This window comes from Myiozetetes cayanensis, unplaced genomic scaffold, assembly GCF_022539395.1.
Source record: "Myiozetetes cayanensis isolate MyiCay16 unplaced genomic scaffold, myiCay2020 scf9, whole genome shotgun sequence".
Taxonomy (NCBI): Eukaryota; Metazoa; Chordata; class Aves; order Passeriformes; family Tyrannidae; genus Myiozetetes; species Myiozetetes cayanensis.
In genome coordinates, this window is record NW_026088185.1 from 15,564,356 (window position 1) to 15,590,880 (window position 26,525).

At 38.9% G+C, this 26,525-nt stretch overlaps 1 protein-coding gene across 2 annotated transcripts in view; it reads left to right on the forward strand.

Moving 5' to 3' along the window:
• PDE11A (phosphodiesterase 11A) overlaps positions 1-26,525 on the forward strand; it is a 115,996-nt gene that overhangs the window by 69,860 nt on the left and 19,611 nt on the right. For both annotated transcript variants that reach the window (XM_050339885.1, XM_050339886.1), the window contains exons 11-17: positions 8,497-8,643; positions 8,747-8,854; positions 14,014-14,123; positions 17,151-17,241; positions 20,263-20,363; positions 24,572-24,649; positions 26,042-26,109. In XM_050339885.1, coding sequence (XP_050195842.1) covers positions 8,497-8,643; positions 8,747-8,854; positions 14,014-14,123; positions 17,151-17,241; positions 20,263-20,363; positions 24,572-24,649; positions 26,042-26,109 — 703 coding nt within the window. The remainder of the gene's footprint in view (positions 1-8,496; positions 8,644-8,746; positions 8,855-14,013; positions 14,124-17,150; positions 17,242-20,262; positions 20,364-24,571; positions 24,650-26,041; positions 26,110-26,525) is intronic.

Consider the following 26,525-nt stretch of genomic DNA (forward strand, 5'->3'; position numbering starts at 1 on the left):
AGAAAAAGACGAAGATAAAATATATGCTAAGGATAATCACTGAAATTTTCTCTGTAGCTTTTCTGTAAATATATGTTGTAAGTTTGAAGATGTTGTCAATATTATTTATTGCCTACCTGACAGGATTCTGCTGTAGCTGTCACTCTTGCAGGTCTGAAATAGGACTTTCTCCCCAGTGGAGCAGTAACCCACTCATACATTTGCATAACTTGAACCACCAGTCACTGTACTGCCAGCCTGATTTGTCACAGCTCCTCAGAAAGAAAATCTCAGTGGCTCACAGGAACCCTGTTCCAGTGCCATTGTTGTGCACTCCAGCAGCACCACCACGGCCCCAGGGTGGCACAGGACTAATGGTCCTGCAGGTTGGCTTGGGTGCAGTGAGTGCTGCTGGAATATACTGGGATTGAAAAAATAGTGTGATACTATTCAGTGGGTGTGCCATTGTGGCACTGGTGGTGTTTTTGAGGTTCTGTTTTGGGGTTTTCCTTAGTGAGTGTTCTTGCCAACACCTTTGCTTTTTTCACATGCTCTCTTGCACCATGTGTCCAGCTGAGAATTGCGGGCGTGGTTCGGGCTGTTTGCCACCAAAAGAGCAAGTTCTTCCCTGTGCCTTCACATCATGTCCTCTGGGAGAAGAACCTGTCCCTGTACCTTCCACCCTTAATTGGGTTTTTCTTCTTCTAAGTCTTCAAGGAAGGAGCTAGAACCTTTCCTTCCCTTTCTGGGTAGGAAAAGGCTACATTGTATCCCTCTTTCCTCACCCTCCAAAATTTACAGGCGTGAAGGGGGGGGTCAGTCCACATGACCCATTCTAGTCTTCATCAGAGCAACAAAGCTGACTTTCTGCTACCAAAACCAAGTGAAGCTGTTGTGGGAAATGGCAGCCTGCATGCCTGACACTTTTGTATTACAGAGAAATACTTGCCCTAGGTTTGCTGCTTGTGTTTGTTTGAAATTCTGGAACAGAGACTGAATAGACCCTTTTGTGCCACCTTCTCATCTGCACTAATGGTCATAAAAATTCGACAGTTGCTAGCCTGCAGTATGTGACACACTGGTTATTTCCTAATCACCAGAAGCCAAAAGGACGTGAACGCTCCCCTGCGCGCCTCGGGAGATCTTTGTGTCGAATGTGCATGCCCTGTAAAACTCCAGTCCTAGGCTGCTGTGGTTATGGACTTTGGCCTTAAGAATAATAGATACTCAGACCATTAATTGCTTTTATTTTATGTCTCTGTTCTTTTAAAATCAAAATTTCTTGTTCCTTTTATAGGCTGCCATATATTTTGTTTCTGTGTACTAGGAAACGACTTTAGCATCAAGGATTGATTCCTAGCAACATAAAATAACATGTTTTCTGTCTTTTCTATTAGTTTGTAAAAAAATTTTAAACGTAATATTTTTATCTTGGAAATGTATTTTTCCTTTTTGATGGGTCCCAGTTTCAGAAAGTGACGTGTTCAGACAGGATTGATCGACGTATTAGAAACATTCAATGTGCTTTCTGCTTTTTAGCTTTAATTCTGGGCCTACCATTGAAAATAGCATGTGTAATACTGTAATGCAATACCTTCCCTTGCCCTTTTAAGATGAAAATTATAAGAAGACAAATCCTTTCCTCAAGCACATACAGCTTCATCCCAGAAGCAGAAAGTAAATACCATATTTTTGTCCTAAGCCCACAATGCATGATAATAATAAAAAAAAAATCCTATATGTTTATTTGATAGTGATGTACTGCTTAATGGCTATTTTCTGGTTCTAATAGAAGAAGAATAAATAGCTTTCTTAATGCTATGAAATTCCTCTTTCAATTGAAATAAGTATCAGTATTCATACTAAGTAGTTATTTTGTTAAGTGGTCAAACCAAATACAACTTTTTGAAACAATACTAAATTCAACTTTCTTTGTTCCACATTTCATGTCTTAATTACATGTTATGCTATTAATTTGCCAGTTGAAGATGCAGCAGTTGCACTACATATACATGCTTTGACTGCAGATTTTGAAGCTGGATACAAGAACAGCATTATTTGTGGTTTACACATGTAAAACCTTGACTAAAGCAAGGAATGACCTTTTCCAGCAAACAACTCAGAGGCCTACTGTGGGTAAAATTTGGGCATTTGATTTCACAGCTGTAAGCCTCTATTTATCTGTTGGGTTACTCCGAAGACGTTTAAAATACACAAAACCTGTTCCAAGATGTCTTTTATCCAACAACTGTTCAGATGTAAAACATTCACAGAGACTGGAATATAGAAGCAAGGAGTCATCTGGTAAATCTGAGTGGCAGAATGTGTTTATATGGCAGCACGAGGTCTCCTTATGTCCTGTTTACATCCAACTGCCGTCAGAAGACTCCAGAGCCCCACTTCTGTATCATTCAGAGAACTGGAATGTGGTGCAAGTTGTTGAAGGGTAAATTAATCTGGGGTTTTGACCTATCTTGAGCAGGGGGATAGGACTGGCTGGTCTCAAAGGCTCCTTTCCAACATAAATGAGTCTGTGTTTTCAGGCAATTTCACTGTTGAAGGCAGCCGCAATGCCACTTGTAATGATCACGTTAGAAAATTATTAGAATCAAAATCAAGAGGAAAATATGTGTGCACACTTTTATCTCTTCCACACCCACTCCCCTGTACTGTAAATACTGCAAAATTCCCTTTATATTCTACTATCCTGCTTCTGCAGTTGGTCATTGGGAAAGAGGTGCCAACTCAGCATCGTGAAGGGCAGAGAGACACCATCCGCAGTCTGCAGTAACAGATGGAGGCCTTTAAAACCCGGGTTGCTCTGGGCATTAAACATGCCTAGATGCAACATTTGATTCTTTCTGTTTTGGAGGGAGTAAATGTCTCAGACTGGAATATAACAGGCTTTACTTTGGTCTTCCATGACTTTGAAGAAGTGCAGAATTTGTCCACTTAATGCTGATCACTGACTCTAGAGATATATTTTAAAAGATGCCTACAGCTATAAATATAAGCAAATATTTTAAAGGCCCTTATATGTGAAAAGAACCCTTTGCAAATAAAAATCTTTGCCATCAGAAAATACTATCTCTGGAATGGCTTAATAGAAGATTGAGAGATAAAGAAAGCATCATGTTTAAATATTCTTCACTCTGATGCTTTCTGTGCAGGTTTTGGTGATCATCTTTTAAGGTTTTTCAGTTCCTTATCTTCTGAGAGATTCTAGGTGAAGAGATACTTTTTTTTGTACGTCACATTGTCTGGAGCTCCAGCTTCACTATAGTGTAAACGAGGTCAGGTCCCAAACAGCTATTCAAATAGTACATGGACTCTGGACTCTGAGCGCCCCTGGGATTTAAGATGCACACCATGTTGCTGTGCCATCCTTTTGCTATATGGGGATATATATTTCATGGGACATAATGTATATGTGTTACATTTAATCAAATGTCTTGTTATTTTTTTTCATCAGTCTGGCAGTATTTTATGATGAGGAAACCCTACTAACCACTTCACATGTCATTGTAAACAAGGCTATACAAAAAGTGGACTACATTCAGTAAGTGGAAGTTACTGTTACAGAACAGTTCTGTTGTCTCATAGGAAGGAAAGTGAGAATGGCAGAATGTGCCTTTTTCTTAAACAAAGCCATATTAATATACTTATCAGTATGTTTCAAAATGCTTTCCTTGCATAATAAGCACTGATGTCTTATCCACACACGTACTAAAACTGAAGTAGAAAGAGTTTAAGATGAAACAGCAAAGTAGGATTTCAGTGTTTAATATGTTTACCGGGACTGCTTCCATGTTAGTTAACATTTTATGGGGAGAAAGAATGCTTTATAAAGAACTTGCCAGCGCCTTTACATTTGATTTTATCACATTATCAAATATGGGTATAGGAGATTGTGAAGAACATGCTACTAGACCAGTTAATGCAAAATCATTTAAGTAAGCCTTCCCCATCAATCTGTGAAGTTACATATTTTTCGTGTGTTCTGTTTCAAATGTGATCAAAAACTGTTTCATATAACATGCTGAATAAGTTAGTTGTGATCAGACCCTTGAGCTGTAGGCATCTTCTATTTAAGAAACAAGCTGTCTATCAGTGTGTGCCAGTTCGTAGGAAATAAAGATTGAATAAGAGGATTATGTCAAGATGAGACAAAATGTAATTACTACCTTAAAATTACCCTCTTCCCACCACTGACCCAGACTGCCTCATAATCAAATTCTGCTATAGAAGGTTATTAAATATCCTGATTGTGTTTTCCTATTTATTCCTGACATGATACAGTTTTTCCCTACATAAGGAGTTATCTCCCTCTGACTGTTTTTTATGCTGGCAGCATATGACCTGTCCATTGGTCTCCACTGACAATGCATCTAACTAGCTGAACGAGAAGGTTTTTAGCTTAATACAGCTTTCACATAGTGAAAACTAGGATTTCAGCTCTCACGGGAAGTTTGGTTGCAAAACCATGTGGATCACTAGGGAAACGCATAAAGTTTCTTCCCTGTTTGGAAGGACTGGTAACATAGCAAGACATCTATCATGAGCTTATAGCAGCTATTACAGCTGCAAGCTACTCAGGACAGGAAGCTTGTCCCCTTTCCTTTCACCCATCTCCAAGGGATCATTCTTTCACTGTTTATAACTGCAAACCGATTTGAAGTTAACATGGACGAGAACATTTCACGGTATGGTTTGCATGCGTTTTCTCATAGCGGTATTGGCCATTATGAAGGTACTTGTGTGTTGCAAGTCAGAAACTGAAAGTAGGATTGAAAGGAAAGCGATTTGCAGTAATATTAACCAGGCTAAATGTAAAATCTGTGTCTCATTCAGGAAATGTGTTTAGCAAGAACAGGAGAAGACTCCACTTTTGCTTCTGCTGATTGACTGCAGTCGCTTCATTTGGCCCTTACAGCGAGAATGTTGTTAAAACACTCTGTGTATGTCTATGCGCACATTATACTGCATTTTTCTGACATACATTTACACACGAACACACACTGCTCAGAAGAAAAACGAGTGTTAGTGAATATTTGTCTTTATTGTTATGTAGTTGCATACTAACAATATAAAGAACCTGTTCTATAGACCATGTTTCATACATACTTCTAAAACTGTGAAATAGGTGTCTTCAGCAGCACTAAGGTGTAAGCATCAAGTAGTAGCTTTTATTTCAAGTATTCAGCCTTTCAAAGTTTCCCTAAAAATTTGACTTTAGTTTCCTTACATTTTCCTTCTTAGGTTTTATTCATCCACAGCAGCCCAAACGTGTATTAATATGGAAACAGAAATATTACTTTTCTGTTCCCATGGGCTGTTCTTTTGTAGTGGCCAGAATTGCGACTTTATAGTAGAAGCCACTTTGATGTTCCGTGTATTTTGAAGTAAAATGCTCATTAATGACATATGGCCCTTTTGAAATGGCTGATATAAGGTAAGGCTCAATCAGTCGCTTGTCTCCTACTCGTTTACATGTGCTGAGCAGGCTGTGATACAATTTACATGATAGCAAAGAGCAATGGGGCAAGGAGAATCTGTCTCTGATCTGAATTGGGTACAAAGGCTCTTTTCCTCCTTCCTGTATTCATTCCACCCTATCCCAGCACTCCTGAGTATGGAGTAGACACAGACGTTATCTTTATGGTCTCATTTGGAGGCATAACATCCTCTTTTGCAAGCTGCCTACAAGTGATGATAGCTTCCCAGTCTGGCAGCTGCTGAGTTTGTACCTCATCAGGCAAGACCAGTTGCCTTCCATGTGTTCAGCCAAACTTGTGTTCTTGATTCCTTTCAAGACAAATTTTTGGTTTAGTACTGGAGGTATGGAAATGTGACCAGAGGAGGCACACCCAGCTTTAATTTATCGTAAGCTCGCAGAAGAGTCATGTGAATTTTTCTCTCTCAAGGACAAAGAGTATTGAAATTGCTTGATTCTCAGGGTGAAAAGATTTCAGAGTATAATATTCTTAATTGTTTTTAGAAAGGGGAAATTGAGCTTCAGAATGCTCAAAAGGAAGTAAACCTTTTAAGTGATTCTAAAACACTGGGGTGCTTTAAAAAAATAATTTCAATGTAAGTTGGAATTTTAATTGCCTACCCCTTTCTCTTGCTGTCATGGTACTTTCACCCTCTCTGTTCTCCTGAAAAAGAGTGTTGTTATTGCTGTTTATTTTAAGAAATCCACTGGAATTTTTCCTGCAGTACAGCAAAATTTCACGGGTGGATATGTTTTAGTATTCTGTATTATTAATATTTTTTATATCTGTAATTAAAATAATGAAGTTTTAATGACTGCTCTCCTATAAACCCCAACTTCTGCATTTCTAGCCTAAGAAGCTGAGGGTAATCAATGCCAGGTGCAGCCAGAATATTGCTGCAGCCCCACAACATATTTTTTTTAACATTATTCAAATTAGTCTCTACACTCATAATTCTGTTGTTTCCTTTATTGCTCTTTTAAAGCAAATGGTTCTTTTTTACAATTTTTATCTCCTGGCTATTAATTCAGCTGTTATTTTGGATTATGGCACTCCTGATAAATTTAGGAATGTAAAACCTCATAAATATTTAAAAGTTTCAGACTGACATTGGAAGAAATTGGGTTTGACTTGTTTTGTTAATATCCTGTTGTTCAATTTGTAATAGATTTGGAATATGTTGTTATTTCTCCCCTGTTTGACAAATGGAAAAACAATTTTAGTTGAGCAACTGCTTCAGGTGTTCTCTCTTGAATTGTAACAGGCTGGAGAAAGTGTTGGTTTCCAGTAAAAAATTGCAAGGAAAAGATCTGTATCTTTAAGATACCAAAAAAGTGAAAATTTTAATCAGACCCCACTTCAAAGTTAATGAAAATGCAGCAGTAAGTTTGTAAAGATAGTTTTGATAAAACAATTACAAGAAGGTCTACTGACAATCAAGTGCTTCTGTTTAGAAGTATTTCAAATTTTTCAGTAATTCTTAAAAAAAAGGATGCTGAATTGATTCAACCTGGATAATTATGCTAGCAGAGAAAGTGTGCAGTTAACAGAACTGACATCTCTGCCTGCATGCTCCAGAGGTTCTTCAGCTGTGTTCTGGGATGACACTCGACTTGATGGGTTTGTTGTATTTCCTGTGTCAGTTAAACACACTGGCATAGTGCCATGGTTTTTTGTGGTACTGGTGTCCTTTACTGGGTACTGAACTAAAAAGAACTTTCTTCTAGCTAGCAACTAAGTTAAAACCACAGTGTTAATACTATTTTATGACAGATTTACACCATCTTCTCTTATGTAGTGTAGCTAAATCAACTTAATCTCTGCATAAAGTAATTATTGAGGTGGCACTTTCTCTTCAGCCAGAAGAAGCTTTTTACATGTCAGTAACTTGTTGAGGTTAGCGTGCACTATTTCAAAACACAAGTTTTCAAGAAGGAAGTCATAAGATGGTTACGTAGAATCTGTAATTGAGAAGGTGAACTTAGAGTTGCATGAACTAATTGGTATTTTATGCAAGTGAGTAGCTAGATGAGCCATGCCAGCTGAGTCCATGGGATTTTAACTAATTCAGCATTGTCCACCTCATAGCCTGTGGGCTGGATCTGGTGCCTTTGTGAGGCTTCTACCTGACCCATCACCTTCTCACTGAGGGAGATAGGGAACAGATGCTATTTCAGCAAATGCATCCTCCTCCACCTGCCCTCTCTAGGGAGATGAATGGCAAGTCTGAAGGGGCATAAAGAAGGGCAAGGAAGCCTGTGAAGGTTGTCAACACCTCTGCCTGGCTCACGCAGGTGCTGTATGCATTAGCCAGTCCGGCACACTCATCTGTATCTTTGTTGTGTTCACGAGAAACTCATTCCTCTCTTACAAACAGAATAAAAGTCCCTGTTGCATAGACAAAGCAAAATGTAAGGCTTTTGCTGTTGCTGTATTGACTTACTACATAATCAGTGTGTTGAAAATTCTTTCATTTTGCTTTGGAAAGTACTTCTACTAGACATTTTTTGTATTGCTCTTCTTTTGGTTCTACATACGTGTAGTGAAGAGTGTAAAGCAAAGGGCACTTGTATGCTTATGGCTATAAAGACACTGGGATGAAGAAATTCTGCAGAGCAGTATATTTGCTTTGCAATTCTAAATGGTAGCAATTAAAATTCCCAGCTGCTGGCTGTCCAGATGTTTCTTGCATTACAGCATTGTAATTTGCATTGGAATATATTGTGTTACTGCAGTAGCTGTAAAGTGGTCAGCTTTCAGTCTAAGCCCTGTATCTGGGCTCCAGTTGTGATGGTGAACGTATTTTCTGCTCGTACCAGGCTCTTCTACTTCCCACTGTTTCCATGCTCTGTTAGCTTGACACATTTGTATTTCTCAGATGAAGACTTCTACTGCTTGGCATTTGAATCCAGCAGGGAATGTATTGGCAGGTCAGAACTGATGTACAGATTGGTTCTTGTAAGAGTGACACAGAAAAAAAGACCGAATTTTTGAATCAGAAATTTCCCTTTGGCATTTTCAGGCAGCAAACATCCCTCTGGTGTCAGAGCTTGGCATTGACAATATCCATTTTGATGACTTCTCGCTTGATGTGGATACCATGATTACTGCAGCCCTGCGGATGTTCATGGAACTTGGAATGGTTCAGAAATTTAAAATTGACTACGAGGTAACCATCTGCGCTGCAGATATCTGCTGCTTTTGTTCTGGCACTGCTCTGTCCATTTGTACACATTTAGTAGCCCTGATACAAACTGTACTTTTAATTCCAGACGCTGTGTAGGTGGCTTTTGACGGTTAGGAAGAATTATCGGATGGTTTTGTATCACAACTGGAGGCATGCTTTCAATGTCTGCCAGCTGATGTTTGCCATGCTAACCGTAAGTATCCAGCTCCAGACGCAATCCTGTAAGAGCTTTTACTGCCACATTGCCTTACGTGTCTAAACGTTTTCCAGCATTCAGTTCTTTTCTAGTTATTATGCTACTCATTTCCAATAGCAAAGCACACAGAACTTAATTCAACTTAAGGCATCACATGTTTGGCAAAACCGTATAGTGTTTTAGTGACAGTGGTATCATAAGCACATTAAAGTGACTGAAAACAGATGGCATTCTTGGAGTGAGCTTGTTATTATAGATCTTGATCTTACAAAATGTTTTTCTTTTGGAACTCTTTGATTTGACATTTATTTCAGACTCTTAAATTGAAAAGTACAAAACCAAGGAAGATTAGAATCCCAAAGTATTTATTATGTTGATACTTATTACCTCCTTATCCAGCTTCATCTAAATAGTTCTAGAAGGTATTGCCTTAAAACATTTCAAAATTAACTTCCAACACAGTGATCTAAGTGAATCTCGTGTCTCTACTGGACACTGTTAACACTTAGGGGTTTTATTAACATGTATCTCCACAGTATCTGTAGCTCCTTTCAGCACACAAGTAAATTCTGTTGAAAGTACCACTGCTAGTATACTTGAACAAGTATAATTGCTCTCTCTCCCTACCCTGCAGCAACATCACTGTGTGAAATAACTCATGCTTGGCTAGTTAATTCTTGTAAGTGCATCAGTAAAAACCTCAGTGATCCTGGATGTTTAATATTCTGGTTAATGTGGTGAAAGAGAAGCAACATGTCTGTGAACACACAACACTTTTTTGGTGCACTTCACATTTTGGGTTTGCCTTATTTTCCAATAATCATTCAAATTTTTAAAATTTTTTTCTTCATGTTCAGTTTTAGTGCCTAATGTATTGTGAACGTTAACTTAGCCATACTTGTAGCATTTGTGCAAGTATTTATTTATCTGGGATATTGTGTGCTTGCTCCCTAATTTTTGATCTGTGAATACCTACGTTCTTGTTGCTGACTGGTCTCTGTGGTGCAGTTAGCATTTGAACTCTGAAGAGAGGGAGACTCCACAGCCTATGCCATTCTCAGCACAGGTCAGTGCACTGTTACATGGATTTGAGTCGGTCAGTGGCCTTTTTCCTGCTCACAAGGCACAGCTGTCCTGTGCGTGGGTTCATGGTTGTCCTCCTCTGTTCGACATTGTCTGTGTGCCAGAACTTTGTCTGTTGGGCAAGAGAAAAAACCGAGCCTGACAAGTCCCCCAGCAGGCTGATGTTGGTCTAGTGCTTTGGCACAAACCCAGCCGTGTGGCTTTGTTTCTGTGAGTGCCTGTGGAGGTGTAGCAAAGCTGTACCGTACACCATGACACAAAGGAAATGGAGACGTTCAGCAATGGAGAACGGTCACCCCTTCTTGTTCAGCTGAGCAGAACTGACGTTGTTTCAGCAGGCACTTTCTGATGCTCTCTAATGAAATCTGGCCGGAATGCGTGGGTGTCGGTTGTTTTCAGAGTTTTATGAATTTGACACGCACCTTTTTTTTTCAGTTTTAGAAAAATGAAAAGCGTTTTACTGGGATGAGTCAGGGCGAAGGCGGGCAACGCCGTTCTCTGTGAGTTACAGTAATTTCTGCCACACGCTGCCCGGGGTGAGGAGCCCCCCAGGCTCATCGGTGAGACCCCTAGGTGGAGCTCCAAGGCCAGGTTTGCGGCACGCTGCTCTTTCGCTGGGAAACGCGCTCTCTCACCAGGCATCTCCATCTCACCTAGCGGTGCCCGCACCGGCAGCCAGCAGGGAGAGAGCGCATCCCTGCTGCTCCAGCAGCCTGCCAGGCTTCCACTATAAATTGCTTTGACCGTGGTTCTCACAGCATAATTTCAGGATCCTTTTAGCAGTCAGCACAGGGACGCAACTGTATGTGGGATGTGACTTGGCATTTTCAAGCCAAGTTCATTTCATTGCTCTCACTCCTGGTAATAAACTGAGCAATTCGGATGCATGTGCTCACAACACTGGACTAGCCACACATCCCACCCCACTTTGCTCTGGCTCTGGCTGAGAACAGAATAACTTCAGGTGTGTGATCTGTTTGGTCTGACTGATCTTTTGGGAAAGAAGACACAAAAGAGAGTCAAGAGACCAGTAATAGCACAAGTCTTGCTCCTACTGCATTTGTCTGGGGGATGCAATCTGAATATGTGTCTTCTTTTTTCTCTGTAAAAAAGGGAAAAAAATACATTGACAAGCCCTTTAAAGGGCTCATCAGAGCCCTTCTCTGATGGTCAAGAAAGCACTGCTTTGTGCAGTTATTGCACCTTATTTCTGATTTCTCCATAACAGTCAGCAATATACACTGCACAAATATAATCCCACAGGTCTATTTAGGGCATTTTCAGGTAGAATTAACCATAGCATAGTACTGTCTAACCTGTAATTCAGTAGCCTCTAATGGCCTGACCATACTCTTATTGAATGTAGAAGGAAAATTCAGCTAAACAACAGAAATCTAACAAAGAGTAAACCAGTTGTTTTGCTCCTGGTGAACTCAGCCTTTTGCATATTTAAAGTGTGTTCCTATATATCTAAGTATGTATTTTATCTCTCCTGAACAATTATAAGCCCAGTTCTGCAAACCATAGTTCTGTATTTCAGATGCCCAAATATTCTGAAGACAAGCACTGTAGCTGCTCCCACAAGCTAAGACATTGCATGAGACAACCACAGCATCAAGCCCAGGCTTTGTTTTCAGTGCCTTTGCCAACACAGTTCACATTGATACTTATTTCAAAGGGTAAAAATGAACAAGTAAGCAATACAAAATTAAAATCCCATCTGGTGTGCTAATAACAAAACATATAGATGTGGGGCAAGGTATAATGAATGCAATTCGTTTCCTCACATGAAAGAATGACCTCCATAACTCACAGGAGACTGTGCCACTCATGAGTTATGGGTCATTCCTTTTCTGGTGAAAATAAATTTTACTGCACCATCGTCTATAGCCATGTATTTTTTTTCTCTCTGTAAATTCAGAAAATGGGGAAATGTAATCCCCTGTTTTCTTGCATTATGTTCAAAGAAGATATCCTCTCACTTTAACATTGTTTTAAATTAGATGTTTTTTACTAAGTGGCATTGCTATATTTCTTTCATCTATTCAATGACTAGGCTTTACATTAAATAAAATGTGGCATTTATTTTTGAGATATTGCTAGTGTTAATAAATTCCTTAATTGGCTTTCCTGCATTTGTCATACAGGTTGAATCCTTGAATTTAATCAAAGCTTGCTTTAAGCTAAAGAATATTTATTATAATATCAATTTTATTTTATAAAACTTCCTTTTTAAGTTGTTTTAACTTAGCTATGAATATCTTTTCTAGACTGAAACTTGACATACGGCATGTCGTCAGTTAAAAAGCTATTTTTTAATCCCTTTTTTAAAACAGACCTTTATTATTATTTGTTATACAAGAGCAATGTTTAAGAAATTAAAAAGATAAAACACTATTTTTTTATAGAATTTCCTCTGTCTGGGCAGATGTTATTGAAACTAAAAAAAAAAATAAGAATAGCAATGCCACTAGAAATCAGGCGAATCTGTTTCCTAATATTCAAGTTATTCTGTACACCACTGGATTCTACACAAAATTAATCTTTTTTTCCTCATACTTCATCATCTTTTCTGATGTGTAAACTTCAAGCAATTATAAACCTTTTGTAGCAAGTCCTGCACTTCCTCAATTCCCACTGAAATGCATTCCTGAGCACCTGGGGGAGCTTGGCTCCCTGTCCTGCCTAAGTATTAACTGCAGCCACATTTCAGACTATCTAAACAGAGGCTACTTGGATTTGAATGTGCATTTCTTTAAGGAGAATTCGTGGTCTTCAGGGAGAAGAGTTTTCAGGATATTGCATCAATTGACTGGCATTTCTGAGCGGGTGGTAAGTTCCTACCAGAAAAGGACAAGTCCCACTGTATCACTTAAACCCTCCTCTTGCCAGTGGGTGAAATCATGTCCCAGTGAAAATCATTGGGATTTGGGATTTCTCAGGTGGTGTTAGTGTTCAGCCTTGATTTGGTACTCCAATATAAATGTATTTTATATTTCTTGAATATAATTTCCTTTCATACTAACTAGGTCATGTGGCTAATTTAGGAGTGTCTTTGGAAACTGGCACTGCGTAAAGACAAGTGTCATGATTTTCCAGCTCAGCCAGTCCTCTCTGCAGGCAATATACTCGTCTGCTTCTGAAGAGTTGAAGAACCAGGTTGTTTCTGCCATGGGTAAGATGCACAGCACCAACGAGGTGGTGTCCCACACAGGCTCTGGCACCTCATCTAGACAGGATCTGTTCAGGATGCATGAGGTTAGCAGTAGCAGTAGTGATTCTTTTTTCTGACATGAGGCTGTTCAGGCAGGAAGACTGTTTATGGCAAGTATCCATGAGGAGAAGTATAGTGGCAAAAAATGTTTCTAGGATCAGCTCCCCCATTCACACAAACATGTCTGAGCTGCTTGTAGGCAATTTCATTACATCTGTTTTCAAAAATCTCTCCTGAATTCATGCGGCTATCTGCAACAGAAATAAGCCATTTGAGACATTTGCTCTTTAAATCATGCCACTTCATTTCATTGTCCCAGGTAAAAAAAGTCTTTTAATAGTTCATAACAGTTCCATAGAATATATTGTATCTGGGTTCTTTTATACGTCTTTTGATTGAACATCTCAGCTATCTTGGACAGTAGGGATTGACTAAGGTGGTCTTCTCAGAATTGAGGAAATCTTACAAAATACTTCTCTAAGCAGTAATTTCAAAATAGAATCAATTTAGTTTTGGGGTTTTTTTTATTTTTCTGATCAGAAAATCCATTTCCTGTTTTAGTTTGCAGTTACTGATGCTCGTTTTCAGCTCTTTTTGCCTTCAGTGCCTTCTGGGTAGCAGAGAAATGGCATGCTGGAAATGCAACAAAGAGATAATAACAGATCACTCCAAGGACGTTATCTATTCTGCTAACCATCTAACATACAGCAGGGAATAGAATATGACAATAAAGCATTTATCTTCTCCTTACTGAAACGTTCATGGTATCAAAACAAAGTTGACTGTTGCTCGATGGACTAACATTACTTATCCCTTTTGCTACTGATAGTTACAGCTGCTATTTTTTTTCTGCTCCCAGACCGCAGGATTTCAGGAGATTCTAAGTGAAATTGAAATTTTAGCTTTGATTGTGGGATGCTTATGTCACGACCTTGACCACAGGGGAACCAACAATGCCTTCCAAGCCAAGTAAGCTTTCTAATTCTTACTATTTTAATTTGGTTTTCTTCCACGGGAGAGCAAAAGGTGACCAGGATATAGAATGAAGCATTAATTTCAAGCCTCCTAGGCCAAGGCCAAGTATTCTTATTCCTGTATGCAGTGAGGGACAATCCATCTTTATCATTCTCTGTTCCTTTAGGTAATTGCTGGCCTGTCCTTTGTGGCAGGCTGTTGAACTGACACCACATATTAAAATGTGGTGCCAAAACTTGATGTTCTTTTAGGCTCAGCTATTACTGATTCTGGTATTCAACCCAGGAAACATCTAAATTGTCTATCTGGGTTGTTCTTACTGACTGGAATGCACGATATTGAGTAAAACCTTGTTCCCTTGTTAAGAAGAAAAGAAAATAAGTAAAACTGAAATAATGCTTTCACAAAAACTTTCACGCCAGTATAAGCAAGCATACATAATGTAATTCCTAGCTTATGAAGTATGAAACCATTGCCATCCTTCTGGAGCTGAGGTGCAGATCATCTGCAGCGGGTGGCCAGAGTAGTTGCCTCACCACATCCCTGTCAGTTGTTGAGTACACAGGGTCCCTGGGGTGTAAAAATGCCTCCTACCTGACCTGCCCCACAGGCCACAGCACCCAGAGCCCGTTCATGCTGCCGTGGGCAGGACTGGGCTGGCTGCCTTCTGCAGTAGTCAGTACGCACCAGAACACAAAGCTGGATCTCAAAGGCAAATTCTGACATCACTGGTGTGAAGTCTTGCTCTCCAGAACTGTTTTCAATTCTGAAAATTAATTTTATTCTATTCAAAATTCTTATGAGCTGATTTAGCAGCCCTGACTTGCATGTATTTATTTTGCTGTCCATGCTGCTGCCATCAGGCACAGTGAGGTAGAAGCAGGCTTATGGAAGTTTTGAGGGCAGTTCTTCTTACTGTGGTGGTGAGGGAATTCCTTTGACCATGGTCAAATTCATTCCAAAATCTGTGTTCCCTGAGAACAGGCAGGACAGCAGAAAACATCCCCTGGCAACATCTTGGCCAAGCTGTGAAATGAAGCTGTCAGACACAGAGACTCCTTCAAATCCCGTGTTGTTTTCTTCAGTCCCTGGGTCCTCTACAGTCAGACCCTGCAGCTCTCGTCCCGCAGATCCCAGTGTGCATTTGCAGCTTTTTCTGTTCTGTGTTACTGCTAATCCTCCAGTGTGATGGGGGAGTGGTCAAATGGTTGTCCAAAGATATTTGAAAGACAGTGTAATGCTTTATTAGCCTATTTTGTCCTACCATTTTCAGAAATACTCTGCTGCAATGGGTGTATGCACAGGCTGCTGCATTTCAGGGGGCAAGTTGCCTCAGTGAACATCACTCAAACTGATGTTTCTGATGTTTGCTAAGCTGCCATTTCCTGAGGCATTGGTGTTACCATACAATCCCAATGAAACAATGACACTGTCTGGATCTTCAATCACCGTAGCAAGGAAAATCAATTGCAGTGCTCAAAAGACAGAGCTCATAGTGCAAAGGTTACCAAGCACTGCTAGATGCCTTTTTGCAGCGGAGACTTGAAGAGAATCAAAATAGACGAGACAAATGGGAAGGAAGCTCAGCTGATTGATGTTTATGTTCCTAATTTACAACGAGATCTAAAATTTACATCTTAGCCATTTTAGGCTCAGATTAAGTTAACCAGTTCTCCTCTGTAACATTACACAACAGTATCGCTTGTGCAGAGGGATGGCTCAGTTAGAGGTGTAGGGTTTCAGCACTAGGCTGCTATCACTTATACTTGTTGTTTGACAATGGAGTATGAAGAGGAGGCTACCATTTTATGACTCCATAAAGAAACTGCTGAAGACATTTAATGAAAGACAAACATTACCACACATGCATAAAACATCCCCGAAAACAGAAGTTGTAGTTTTCATAACAGCAACTATGATTTATTCCTGTAATCTGACATAAATTTAAGCATCACTTTTTCCTGTTTTATCTTCAGTGCTCAATACTGCTGTTTCTGTATGATGAAAGTTCAAGAGGTATATGATGGAGACAATATCACAGTTGTTTGAAATGGCTCTGTTATATATCTCAGCATCACATTCTCTAGGGACAATGTTTCCTGGACATCCTTCTCTCTAACATAGCTGCTTCTGATAATTAAGTATCAGTATGGTGCAGTTTTATAGGTTATGCTCCTAGGAGACTTTCTGTCTCTGGCATAATCTCTTATTCTCATTTCTTTGGAAAGAAAACCCGTCTTGTTGCTTTAGTCTGGCTCCCAGAAGTGAAGTAATGGTGAACAGTGACTATTCTGACAATCCTGTCCCATTCACTGCACCTCTCAACGATTCAGAATTTTATAATTGTATTCTATAGATTTTTATCCTTGGAAAAACTTAGGAAATTTAGAAAACCCACCAGCTCTGTGCATTTTGAATCTGACTTTGGTTTAGACAATAAACATGATGGAAAAATATATTCTAAAGCAATGCTAAACTTTGCTTTTATATTCACTGCTCTCACTTGTGGTTTTTTGTTTACCTTAGTATTTTTTAAGTGTGTGATTTTACATACTGACAGGACCTCAGTGCACTTGTATTTTTGTTGTTGTTGTTGTGTTTTGGGGGGTTATTTTAAGAGTTTCTAATTGCCCATTGTAAGCCATTGTGTTTATGTCTTTTAAGAATTAAAAAAACAAAGTAGCAGTGGGACAGCCAAGCCTAGATCAAGGATGTTACTGTGGGTCTTTACTGCACAGTGGTGAGCCTCTGCTCTTGCTGAGGCACTTTGAAAGTTGCATTACAAAATTTCTTGTAGTTCAAGAAAAATTTTTAGTCAGCTGATGATATTTAGCAAAGTCTGGAACATAAATGCTTTGTATCTGACTTTAAATTAGTATTTCTGATCTTGTCAACTGTCTTAGGTGTGGTTGCTGAAATGGAGGTGAAGTGTGGCTTCCTGCTTTTGTTACTAAATTGTTTCTGAAACCTGCTTTGTAAGCAGATGAGCAGTATTTGTTGACTCCCCATGTTCTCTTTCAGGAGTGGATCAGCCTTAGCTCAGCTCTATGGCACCTCTGCTACCTTGGAGCATCACCATTTCAATCATGCTGTCATGATTCTCCAAAGTGAGGTACAAAAGCATTACTATTAATCTCACTGTAAGCTGTTGGGCAGTTTCAGCAGGAGAAAGGAAATACCACACACGGTACCTTTTTAATGTCCTCTCCTTGAGGAATTATTTATTGGTTACCACAAAGGTCACAACTAGCACAAAATTAAACAACTACAAATGCTGATCATAGAGCCCAGAGATTATATTTGTCTCAATCAGCGAGGGGCAAGGAGAACATACCCTAATCATACTGTCAGCTTTTCTCAGTCTTCTTACATATATCCTCCTCAATGGTTTATAGGTAGCTGAAACAAGCCCTTACCTTTCCCCACAGGTACCATATTCAGAATATCACAGTCATCCTTTACTGCACCAATTTAATTTCTTTGACAGTCTTTCTGTAATCAGTACTTTTGTGATGGCTTTTCATATTTTTAATACATTATTTTTAAAAATTAATATCATGTTGTCCAAAGTACAGTTATTGCTTTGCAGATACATATGAAGACATAGTTATTGCCTAGAATATCTTGTGTCTAACAGTATATACAGCATGAACTACACCAGAGAGAAAAGGAGAAGGGTGGATGTGCAATCCTTATGAAACAGGTGGATTTTCACAGCTAGGTTGTTACAAAACGCATTCAGTAAATACAAAACCCAAAATTGTTGTTCATGCAGCACAACTGGAGACCATATGCTGATCTGCAGTAACTTCTGAAGAGCATCTGGGAATGCCCCATGATCACAGACAAATGGGAACAGGCGGATGGCTTTACCTCTGTGTACACTGCCAGAGAGATTTGTCATGGGACTGTGGCTTTAGTGAGCAGTTTCTTGACATTATATTTAAAAAGTAAACATTGGAAAGGAGAGCACCAGCATGAGATTTAGACAGCTCAATTTGTTCAGCCTAGGCTAGCTTATCTAAAAGGTGATAGGAATTAAATGGCTCCTTATAATTTGAGGGAAAGGTGTAAGAAAAATCAGCATTTGAATACTAAACAGACTAGTTCAGAATAGGAAAAAAGGAAAGGTTTTTTGGTTTTGTGGTTTGTTTTTTGGGGTGGTTTTTGTTGTTGGGGTTTTTTTTCATAAACTAGGGACTCTGTTCTGCTTCTGGAACAAGGTTTTCTGGAAAACAGTGAGTTCTCTAGTTCCTGAAATCTTCATCATAATTGAATGTCTCAAACTCAAGATGTGGACAAGTCCATGGCAGTCTAGATGCCTTTCTTTATCTTTTCAAGCTTAAAAATCAATAAATTTATGAAACAAAAAATTCTTTGGGTTTTAGTCCAGCTTCTTCAGAGATGTAAAGTATTACTTGAAATGCAAGTTCTCACCTGTGATCATTCAGGCAGCTTCTTTTCCAGGTCCTCATTTCCAGTCCAGAAAATTAATCCTACAGGATTTTTGTCTAATTGATACTGTTTGCTAATGGAACACAACACCGCTTAGTTTGGAATAAATGCAGATTTGAATCTCCCAGTCTACTTAAAGACACACCGTTTATTGCCAGCTGAGCAGTCAGTCTCTCTCAAACAAGCCGAAATATTCTAGTCTGGTTTTGCTGACTACAAGGAAACATAGTATGTTGTATTTTTTCTTCAGATGTTTAGCATGTTGGACAAAGAAGGTATTTATCCCTTACTCTTGACATGTTAACCTAAGTATAGTGATTTTGGGCTTAGTAGTGACATGATTTTCTACACAATGAAACAGGTCAGAAAGGCAATAGATATTATAGAATAAAAGACAACTTGGTAAATTATCCCTGTTGTAAGAACTGCTCTTTTTCTGGTACATTTTGCTTTATTTTCTTCTGAGTACTTTGATTGTTTGTTTGTTTTTTTCATAAATAAGCTTTAAATTCTCAAAACCTTCTCAATATTTAGCTGATACGAAACAATTTTATGCATAACAAATTAGTTTTTCAGTCCAACAATTAGCTGCTCTATTAAAAATGCCATCTCTACCTCCAGACCTTTTCTCATACATGTCTTCATACCATCATGGTTATAGCAATCCTCTTGCTGGAAAATTCTTGGGTTTAAGGACATTTTAATCTTCCTAGGCAGTAGATGGCAGTGCATACTGAATGTGAGCACTGCAGGACTAAATACCACCAAACTAAGACTCTGTTTAGCAAGAACTTCAACATTTCTGTAGGTGATTAGAAAAAAAGAACAAACAACCTGTAATAGTTTTATTTATATTAATATAGTTATATATGACTATTGTCATAAAGATCACTTCTTAAGCTTACATTTAGAATTTTCCATTAATTTTGTTTATTTTTTCTGGGATTTCATAGAGGAATTACAGTGTCTCTGTCCCTTTTCTTGTTTTCAGAAATCCAGTTACATAAGGACCTTCCTGCTCTTAAAAATGCAATGTAAAATAATTTGTTTACTGTCATTCTGGCCATAGGGCACCTTCCAAATTCTTAATCCACAATTCCTTAAAAAGCAGCCAGTTGGGCCCACAAAGGGTGTTTAAACTGTATATAAAGATGTGGTTCTTTAGCCTGCGTAGGCAGTGGTTGTAAGACAAGGCAGTAATGGGCAGAGTGAGCAAATGGGCTGTTTTGAATGAAAAACTGATTTAGTGTCCTTGACTGCTCTAACAGCAGTTTGTGTGCCTGCAAGCAGCAGCACAGATAAATCTATTAGGAGCACAACTCAAAAGCTCCAATGCACAGCTCCCCAAAACATCTAATAGGAGGAAAGATTGAGATGTATCCATAGTTTTCCCCCATAAACTGAGTCTGTGCAGGGTCAGAGCAAAGAGTAAATCTTTACTCAAGAGGCTATAATTTCAGCAGAGTTTAGAAAAACATATCAGGTGCTTGATTACAGTCGTCAACTCTTCCACCTCAGTGTAATCTCAGCAGTATTAACATTATTATTTTGTTGTAGTTTTGCCATGAATCAGAAAAGGCTTGTTTTACAGGGAAACAGTAGACTAAAGAGTCAGAAAACCTTTTAAAAACCTATATTGATTGCTAGTCTTTTACCTCTTTTATCTCTTTCATTATAGGGTCACAACATCTTTGCTAACTTGTCCTCTAAGGACTACAGTGACCTTATGCAACTTCTAAAACAATCGATATTGGCAACAGACCTCACTCTGTATTTTGAGTAAGTATTGGCGTTTCTTGTATTTGACAAATGAAAATTCAGAGAACTTATTCTAATGACCTATTAAATACCAACAAGGGTATATAATACGAGAAATTAGTGTTTAGCTACGTTTGAAGAGCTTTAGTCTAGTACTTAGTGTATCTTAGGCTAATAGAAATATCTCAAGTGTCCAAGTAACTTTTGCTTTAATGTGTAACATGTGTGTATCCACCAAAAACAAGCGAAATCCTAGACTTATACTTCAAAGCAATCCCAGGAATCAGTTACAGCTCAGTCCTTTAATTCTTCTGTCCCTTCTGAGATAATTTCTTCAGGCATATAGAAAATCAACAACATTTGAGAATTTGTTTCCACCATTTCAGTGTTTCTAAACATGTATGTTAAGAAATACTATATTTAGTTACAGACCCAGTTGCAGAGGCAAGAAAAGCATATACTTTGCTGCTTTGGAGACAAATTATGCCAATTTGCATCACATGATGAGAATAGGTCTTAAAAAACTGAAGTGGAGAGAAGTACAATAGACTCTCTCTCATCTAGTTTTCTTCCTTTTCCCTGTTTTCAAATCAAAGCTTGTGCTACTTTATGTTTTTCAAATACTGGTAATTATTACCTAGCTCTTCCCAGTGAGAATGGGTGGGAGCATGCCTGCTGTTGGAAGGGTTGTGGTGTCACCATCACACTGCACTTCTGACATCCCCCTCTCTGGCACTTGCCTGTGCCTGCCTTGCGGAGGGAAGTGCTGTCGGATGTGCAGTTTCTGTGTATTACCTTCGCAGACTTGACAATAATTCATCCTTGGGAATTTTCACGGAATCACAGAATATTTTGAGTTGGAAGGGACCCACAAGGATCATCAGTTCCAACTCTTAAGCGAATGGCCCATACAGGGATCAAACCCCCAGCCTTGGCATTATTAGCACCATGCTAAACTGAGCTACTGTCAGGGTCAGTTTTCTTTGGCATCCTCTCCTGTACAGTTCTCGGTACCATTTAGTAACGTTTTTCTTAGGGTGGTATACCTGGATCTTGCTCCACTTATGTGCTCAAGAAAGTTTTCCAGAAAACTTCAGGCAAAGTCTTTATTCTGGAATTTTTCAAGTATGGATGTGAACATTGTGTCTTTAACTGTTAAATATAAAAATACTAATGGCGATGCTGCAATGTTTGCTTTGTTTGTTTTTCTCAGTATTTGGTTCCTGTGCCAAGGGCTGTTTCTAAACAGTACTGGCAGTAGAAACATTGACACTCTTTGTTTCCTACAAGTCTATTTCCAGAAAAATATTCTTAAGAAAGGACTTTAGCAAGTAGTATTATTATAAGTAAGTTCTAAACGTAAGCCTATGAAGGAATTTCTCCTTGCTGACACGAATATCTTGAGCAGGACAAATAAACCCTCTCAAGCATACTCTTTTTGAAGCTGCCTGTTAGGACTGTCTGCTATCTGTGAGGTTGGTATGACATGGTTTGCTGACAACTTCAAGTGAAGTGGGTAGGAGTGATGGGCTGAGGACAACTGCATGAGGTTCAATGAGGTGAAGTGCCATGTCCTGCACATGGGTCACAACAGCCTCAGGCAGCACCACAGGCTGGGAGGAAGAGTGGCTTGAGAGCTGCTGCTCAGCAGAAAGGGACTTGGGGGTGTTGGTTGACACCCAGCTGAGCATGATCCAGCAGTGTGCCCTGGTGGCCCAGAAGGCCAGTGGCATCTTTGCCTGTATCAAGAATAGTGTGGCCAGCAAGACTAGGAGAGTGATTGTCCCTCTGTATTCGACACTGGTGAGGCCATGCCTTGAGTACTGTGTTCAGTTTTGGGCTCCTCACTAAAAGAGAGACATTGAGGTGCTGGAGCAGGTCCAGAGAAGGGCACTGGAGCTGGGGAAGGCTCTAGAAAACATGTTATGAGGAATGAGAGGCTGAGGGAGTTTAGTCTCCAGCTAGTAGAACAGCAATAAAACTCCAGGTAGAGTAAGGCATGATGACCCTCTTTAGGCACTGCTTTTATACAAACAAACAAAAAGATGACTTATGGTGAAAGATCAGATGGAAAATATACTTGATTTTAGTAAATAATTCTAGATAATAATGCTTGTAGATAATACAACAAGCAAAAACATGGAATCCAAATGAAGTTTATGGAAATTCACATAAATGATATCTTGAACTGCTGGGTATAGAGCAACTGTATTTGTCATATATATAGCAAGACAACCATCCCTTCCAGACAAAATACAACCATAGTCAATGTTACTCAAAGACACTGCAAGATTGTTATAATTCAGTTTATTTCTGAAGTCCTGACATATCACATTTGATTATTGATAGCAAACCTTATAATTTTGGGTACCAGTCATAAGAAACCAGTAGGAAACAATAAATAGTTTCATTATACATGGCTACTTTTCTCAGGTTGACTCCTTGCTACACTAGAAATTCTTTGTGGAGTTGGACCACTACTTCTATATCCATTTAAATGGATTTCAAAGAAAATTCTTATAAGTTTTCAGCTTAACATACGGCCTTGAGACTCACATTTTCAGTTTCTGTTTGTGGATCTCTACATTTTAAATTTGAATATTTGAGGCTTCTGGGGTGTCATCTTCCTGAGCTCTCAGCTTTAAACATTCTTGCCTGATTTTTATCCAGTAACTTATTAATTGCTCAGAATATCCAATACTTGAAAATGAAATAATTCCCAAATTTTATGTTGTTAGACTGGGCACTGAAATACAAGTTGCAAAAATCCACTGCTCGCTCTCTTAATAGAGTATGTAGTTGATGCTCAGTGTAGCGTTGTTCTGCTCAGGGTTAGGCTGGTTTGAGGTTAATGTGACAACTACTCTTGGTCATTAAAATTTTCGTTGTTGAAATATTTATTTCCTTAGGGATTACGATGCTTGAGGCTTTGTGTGAGAGAATTGAGTTTTGTTTTCTTCATATGTGTGACTTTGCATTGTCCTAGAAACTTTTGTAACATGAAACTCTTTCACATCTTCCTTCACAAAGCATAAGCGATTAGATATCATCATGCAGTCCTTATATCTCCCTGTTCTAGCTGCTGTCATGAAAGACCCTATAGTAGGAGTGACTGGTCAAATAACCACAGCAGTCAGGGACCAGAATAATGCAACGTGCCCCACATAACATTCTGTCCACTTATCAAAGGTGGTGTTCCTGGAAGTGTGCATCTCCTTGTGTGCAAAACATGTACTGGCTGCCATCAGGCTGTGCTTTCAGTAATCACTGTTCAAACTTTCAGTCTAGCTTAGGTAAATGTAGAAAATACATTTTACAAACTCTCTCCTGTTGAGGAATCTTAGCTGCAGTTCCTCTTGACAAAGAGACAGTACAGTCTCATATGAGATGGGACATCAGACTGTCACTCTGAACACAGGTATTTGCTTTCCAGCTTTGATGCTCATATGTTGTGTGACTGTGGACAAGGTGCTCCAAGTGTTTGTACCTCAACTACCACTGTCTCTTGGGCAGGATCTGTTACATATTGCAGTCACACTGCATGCAGGAAGAGCTTGGAGTCTCAGGGCCATAAAAGATTACAGACTATAACAAGTGAGAATTTTGATTCTTAATGGCAAGAAGCAGGCATTAACATGTTCTGCCCATTTCACATTTTTTCCATCTTTGAGGATCCAGGGAAGATACTCCAGAAGACAAAGCGTGGGGTGAAGCAGGGAGATGTAGTTTCTAGTCAGTGAGAACTACCAACTCAAGACTGCTGCAGCTCCTACGTGTCTCTGTTCTTTTCTGTGTGCTGAAAAAGACTGGAGTTGCATGTCCCTGAAAAAACCTTCAGGATATAGAAGTAAAAACCATTTTGCAAGGACAAATAAAGAGAAGCATGTGTATATTTCAGGGGTGTTTCTATTGTCTGTCTGTCCATTGCTGTAGGTGAACATTTCATGCTTCCATGGAAGACTGAACATTTCAGTGCCATTAATTTCCTTATCTGTGGAGACCATAAATACAATATTGCTTTTACAAGGCAACTCTGACATTGATAACAGACATTTATAGAACATGTTCGGAAATTAGTACGTTTCGCTTAAATGGACTGTCAGTGTAATGACTTTAACAATAATACATGAGGTGCAGTGATTTTGTCTCATAAAGAGAACTGTGTTCCTACTGCAGTGCTGCTCTGAAAGGGTCTTGTTTCTTTCTCTGATAATCTGTTTTTTTTGCAGGAGAAGGACCGAGTTTTTTGAACTTGTCAGTAGAGGTGGTTATGACTGGAATATAAAAAAACACCGAGAAATATTTCGGTGAGAACTACTATTTCTTGCTTTCTGGTAATTTCAAAGTGTGGCCATATTTGTTGAAGGAATTTCATATATTGGGGAGTGAAGGCTTGGAATAACTAGAGAAGGTACCTTGTTTTAAAAATATGATCCATGAAATGAAATATATGGTTTGATTTCTAAATATTGACAAACAGCTGCAGTTAATCTGCATGACTTCACCTTCTGCATTCCTATTTCTGCCTTCACACTCTGTCATGTTTTCTTCCCTTTCTCCCAGCCTCTCCCAGCCTCACCAGGCTGAACCTCACTGTTCAGCCCTTCTGCTCTTTTTCCAGAAAACATCAGTATTCAGCCTTAGGACACAAAGATCTTTCTTGTCCATTTCCCCGCTCCCTCCTCCTCTCAGCTGTTTTCTTTCACTGGCCATGCTTTTCTCTGCTCTTCCAGTCTGTACCTGGGAATTTACATACACACAGTACTCTTCTAGCCCTCAAGAATGCCCTGAACGTGCATCCTGTTGAAAACCTCAGACTTTGTGGGTGGTTTAAGTACATCACGCTTTTTAGACAATAAAATGTGTGTATTTGTGTATGCATGCCTAATTATGTCTCATTTTATCTGAAATTTCATTAAAATTCTGTTTTCTTTCAGTCTTTTGACCAAAATATTGACCATTTTCTATTTTCCATACCATTTCACTCACTCCTAATTTTAGATTCAGACAATATATTTGATGCAAGTGCCCTTGTTCTTCATTTAAACTTTCTTAGACTTTTATCTGCATCATGTACTGTACATAAACACTTTCTACAGCTGAATGGTTTCTTTCTCCTAATGCATATAAAACATGGTTGTAGCTAGGTATTAAACTACAGTGGAATCATATAGCTCATAGTAAATCTTAAATTTTTATTGTAGATGAGCAGTAGAAACTGCTTAAACAGTGTCTGGGATGCCTCTTGTGATTATAGGCTCTCTTGCTACAGCAGTCACTTACAAATAGGCATATAAATTAATCCAGTTTCAGGTGTTATTATGTAATAATACCCTTACTTATATCATGTGAAGCACATGCTTTCTAATGTATTATAGGTGTTAATGTAAGTAGTGTTAGAAATATTGCAAAATTAGCAGTTATTCCCTTGCAATATCATTTCTTTTCTAGTGTGTAGTGCACAATACCAAAATTCATCATCTTATGACCTGCAACACAGTAGACTTCCGAGGCACAATGGTGATGTAAAAGCCATGCTGATGGCTGAGATTTCAAACATGTCATTCTTTTCTGGAGGAAAAGAAGGTGTCCGAGCTGACATTTTGTATACGTATTATTTATTTATGCATCCAGAGCACAGTTGTTTAGAAATCCAACAAAGGTTGATTCAGCTTGTATTGTTCATTTCTGTTTTTCAGATCAATGCTAATGACAGCCTGTGACCTTGGAGCTGTGACCAAACCGTGGGAGATTTCAAGACAGGCAAGTCATGATTAATAGCAGGGCTGGGAGGAGGCGGGACTGGCAGGACAATATTCCCAGGGCCCTGGCTTACAAGGGACCCAAACTGGAATCAATTTACAGCGGTATTAATGTTATAAAAAAATAGCAGGGGGTTTCTGCAAAAAATGGTTTATTGCATAATCTTTGGCTATACACATGCTGGTGTGTACATCTGGCTTTAAAGCATCTCCTCTTATTAACCTTTTAAATCCATATCCAAAACCAGATGGATTAAACAAAGAAGTTGTTACCCACGTGTAGTTGTGCTTACTTTTTTATTCCAAAGTTTTCCTTAACAGTGACAGAATCTTCCCTAAATCAAAAATACCAGCAGATGAGCTGCAAACTTCAATTAACATAAAACTTCAGTACATATGATAAATGTGTTCATTTTCTTAA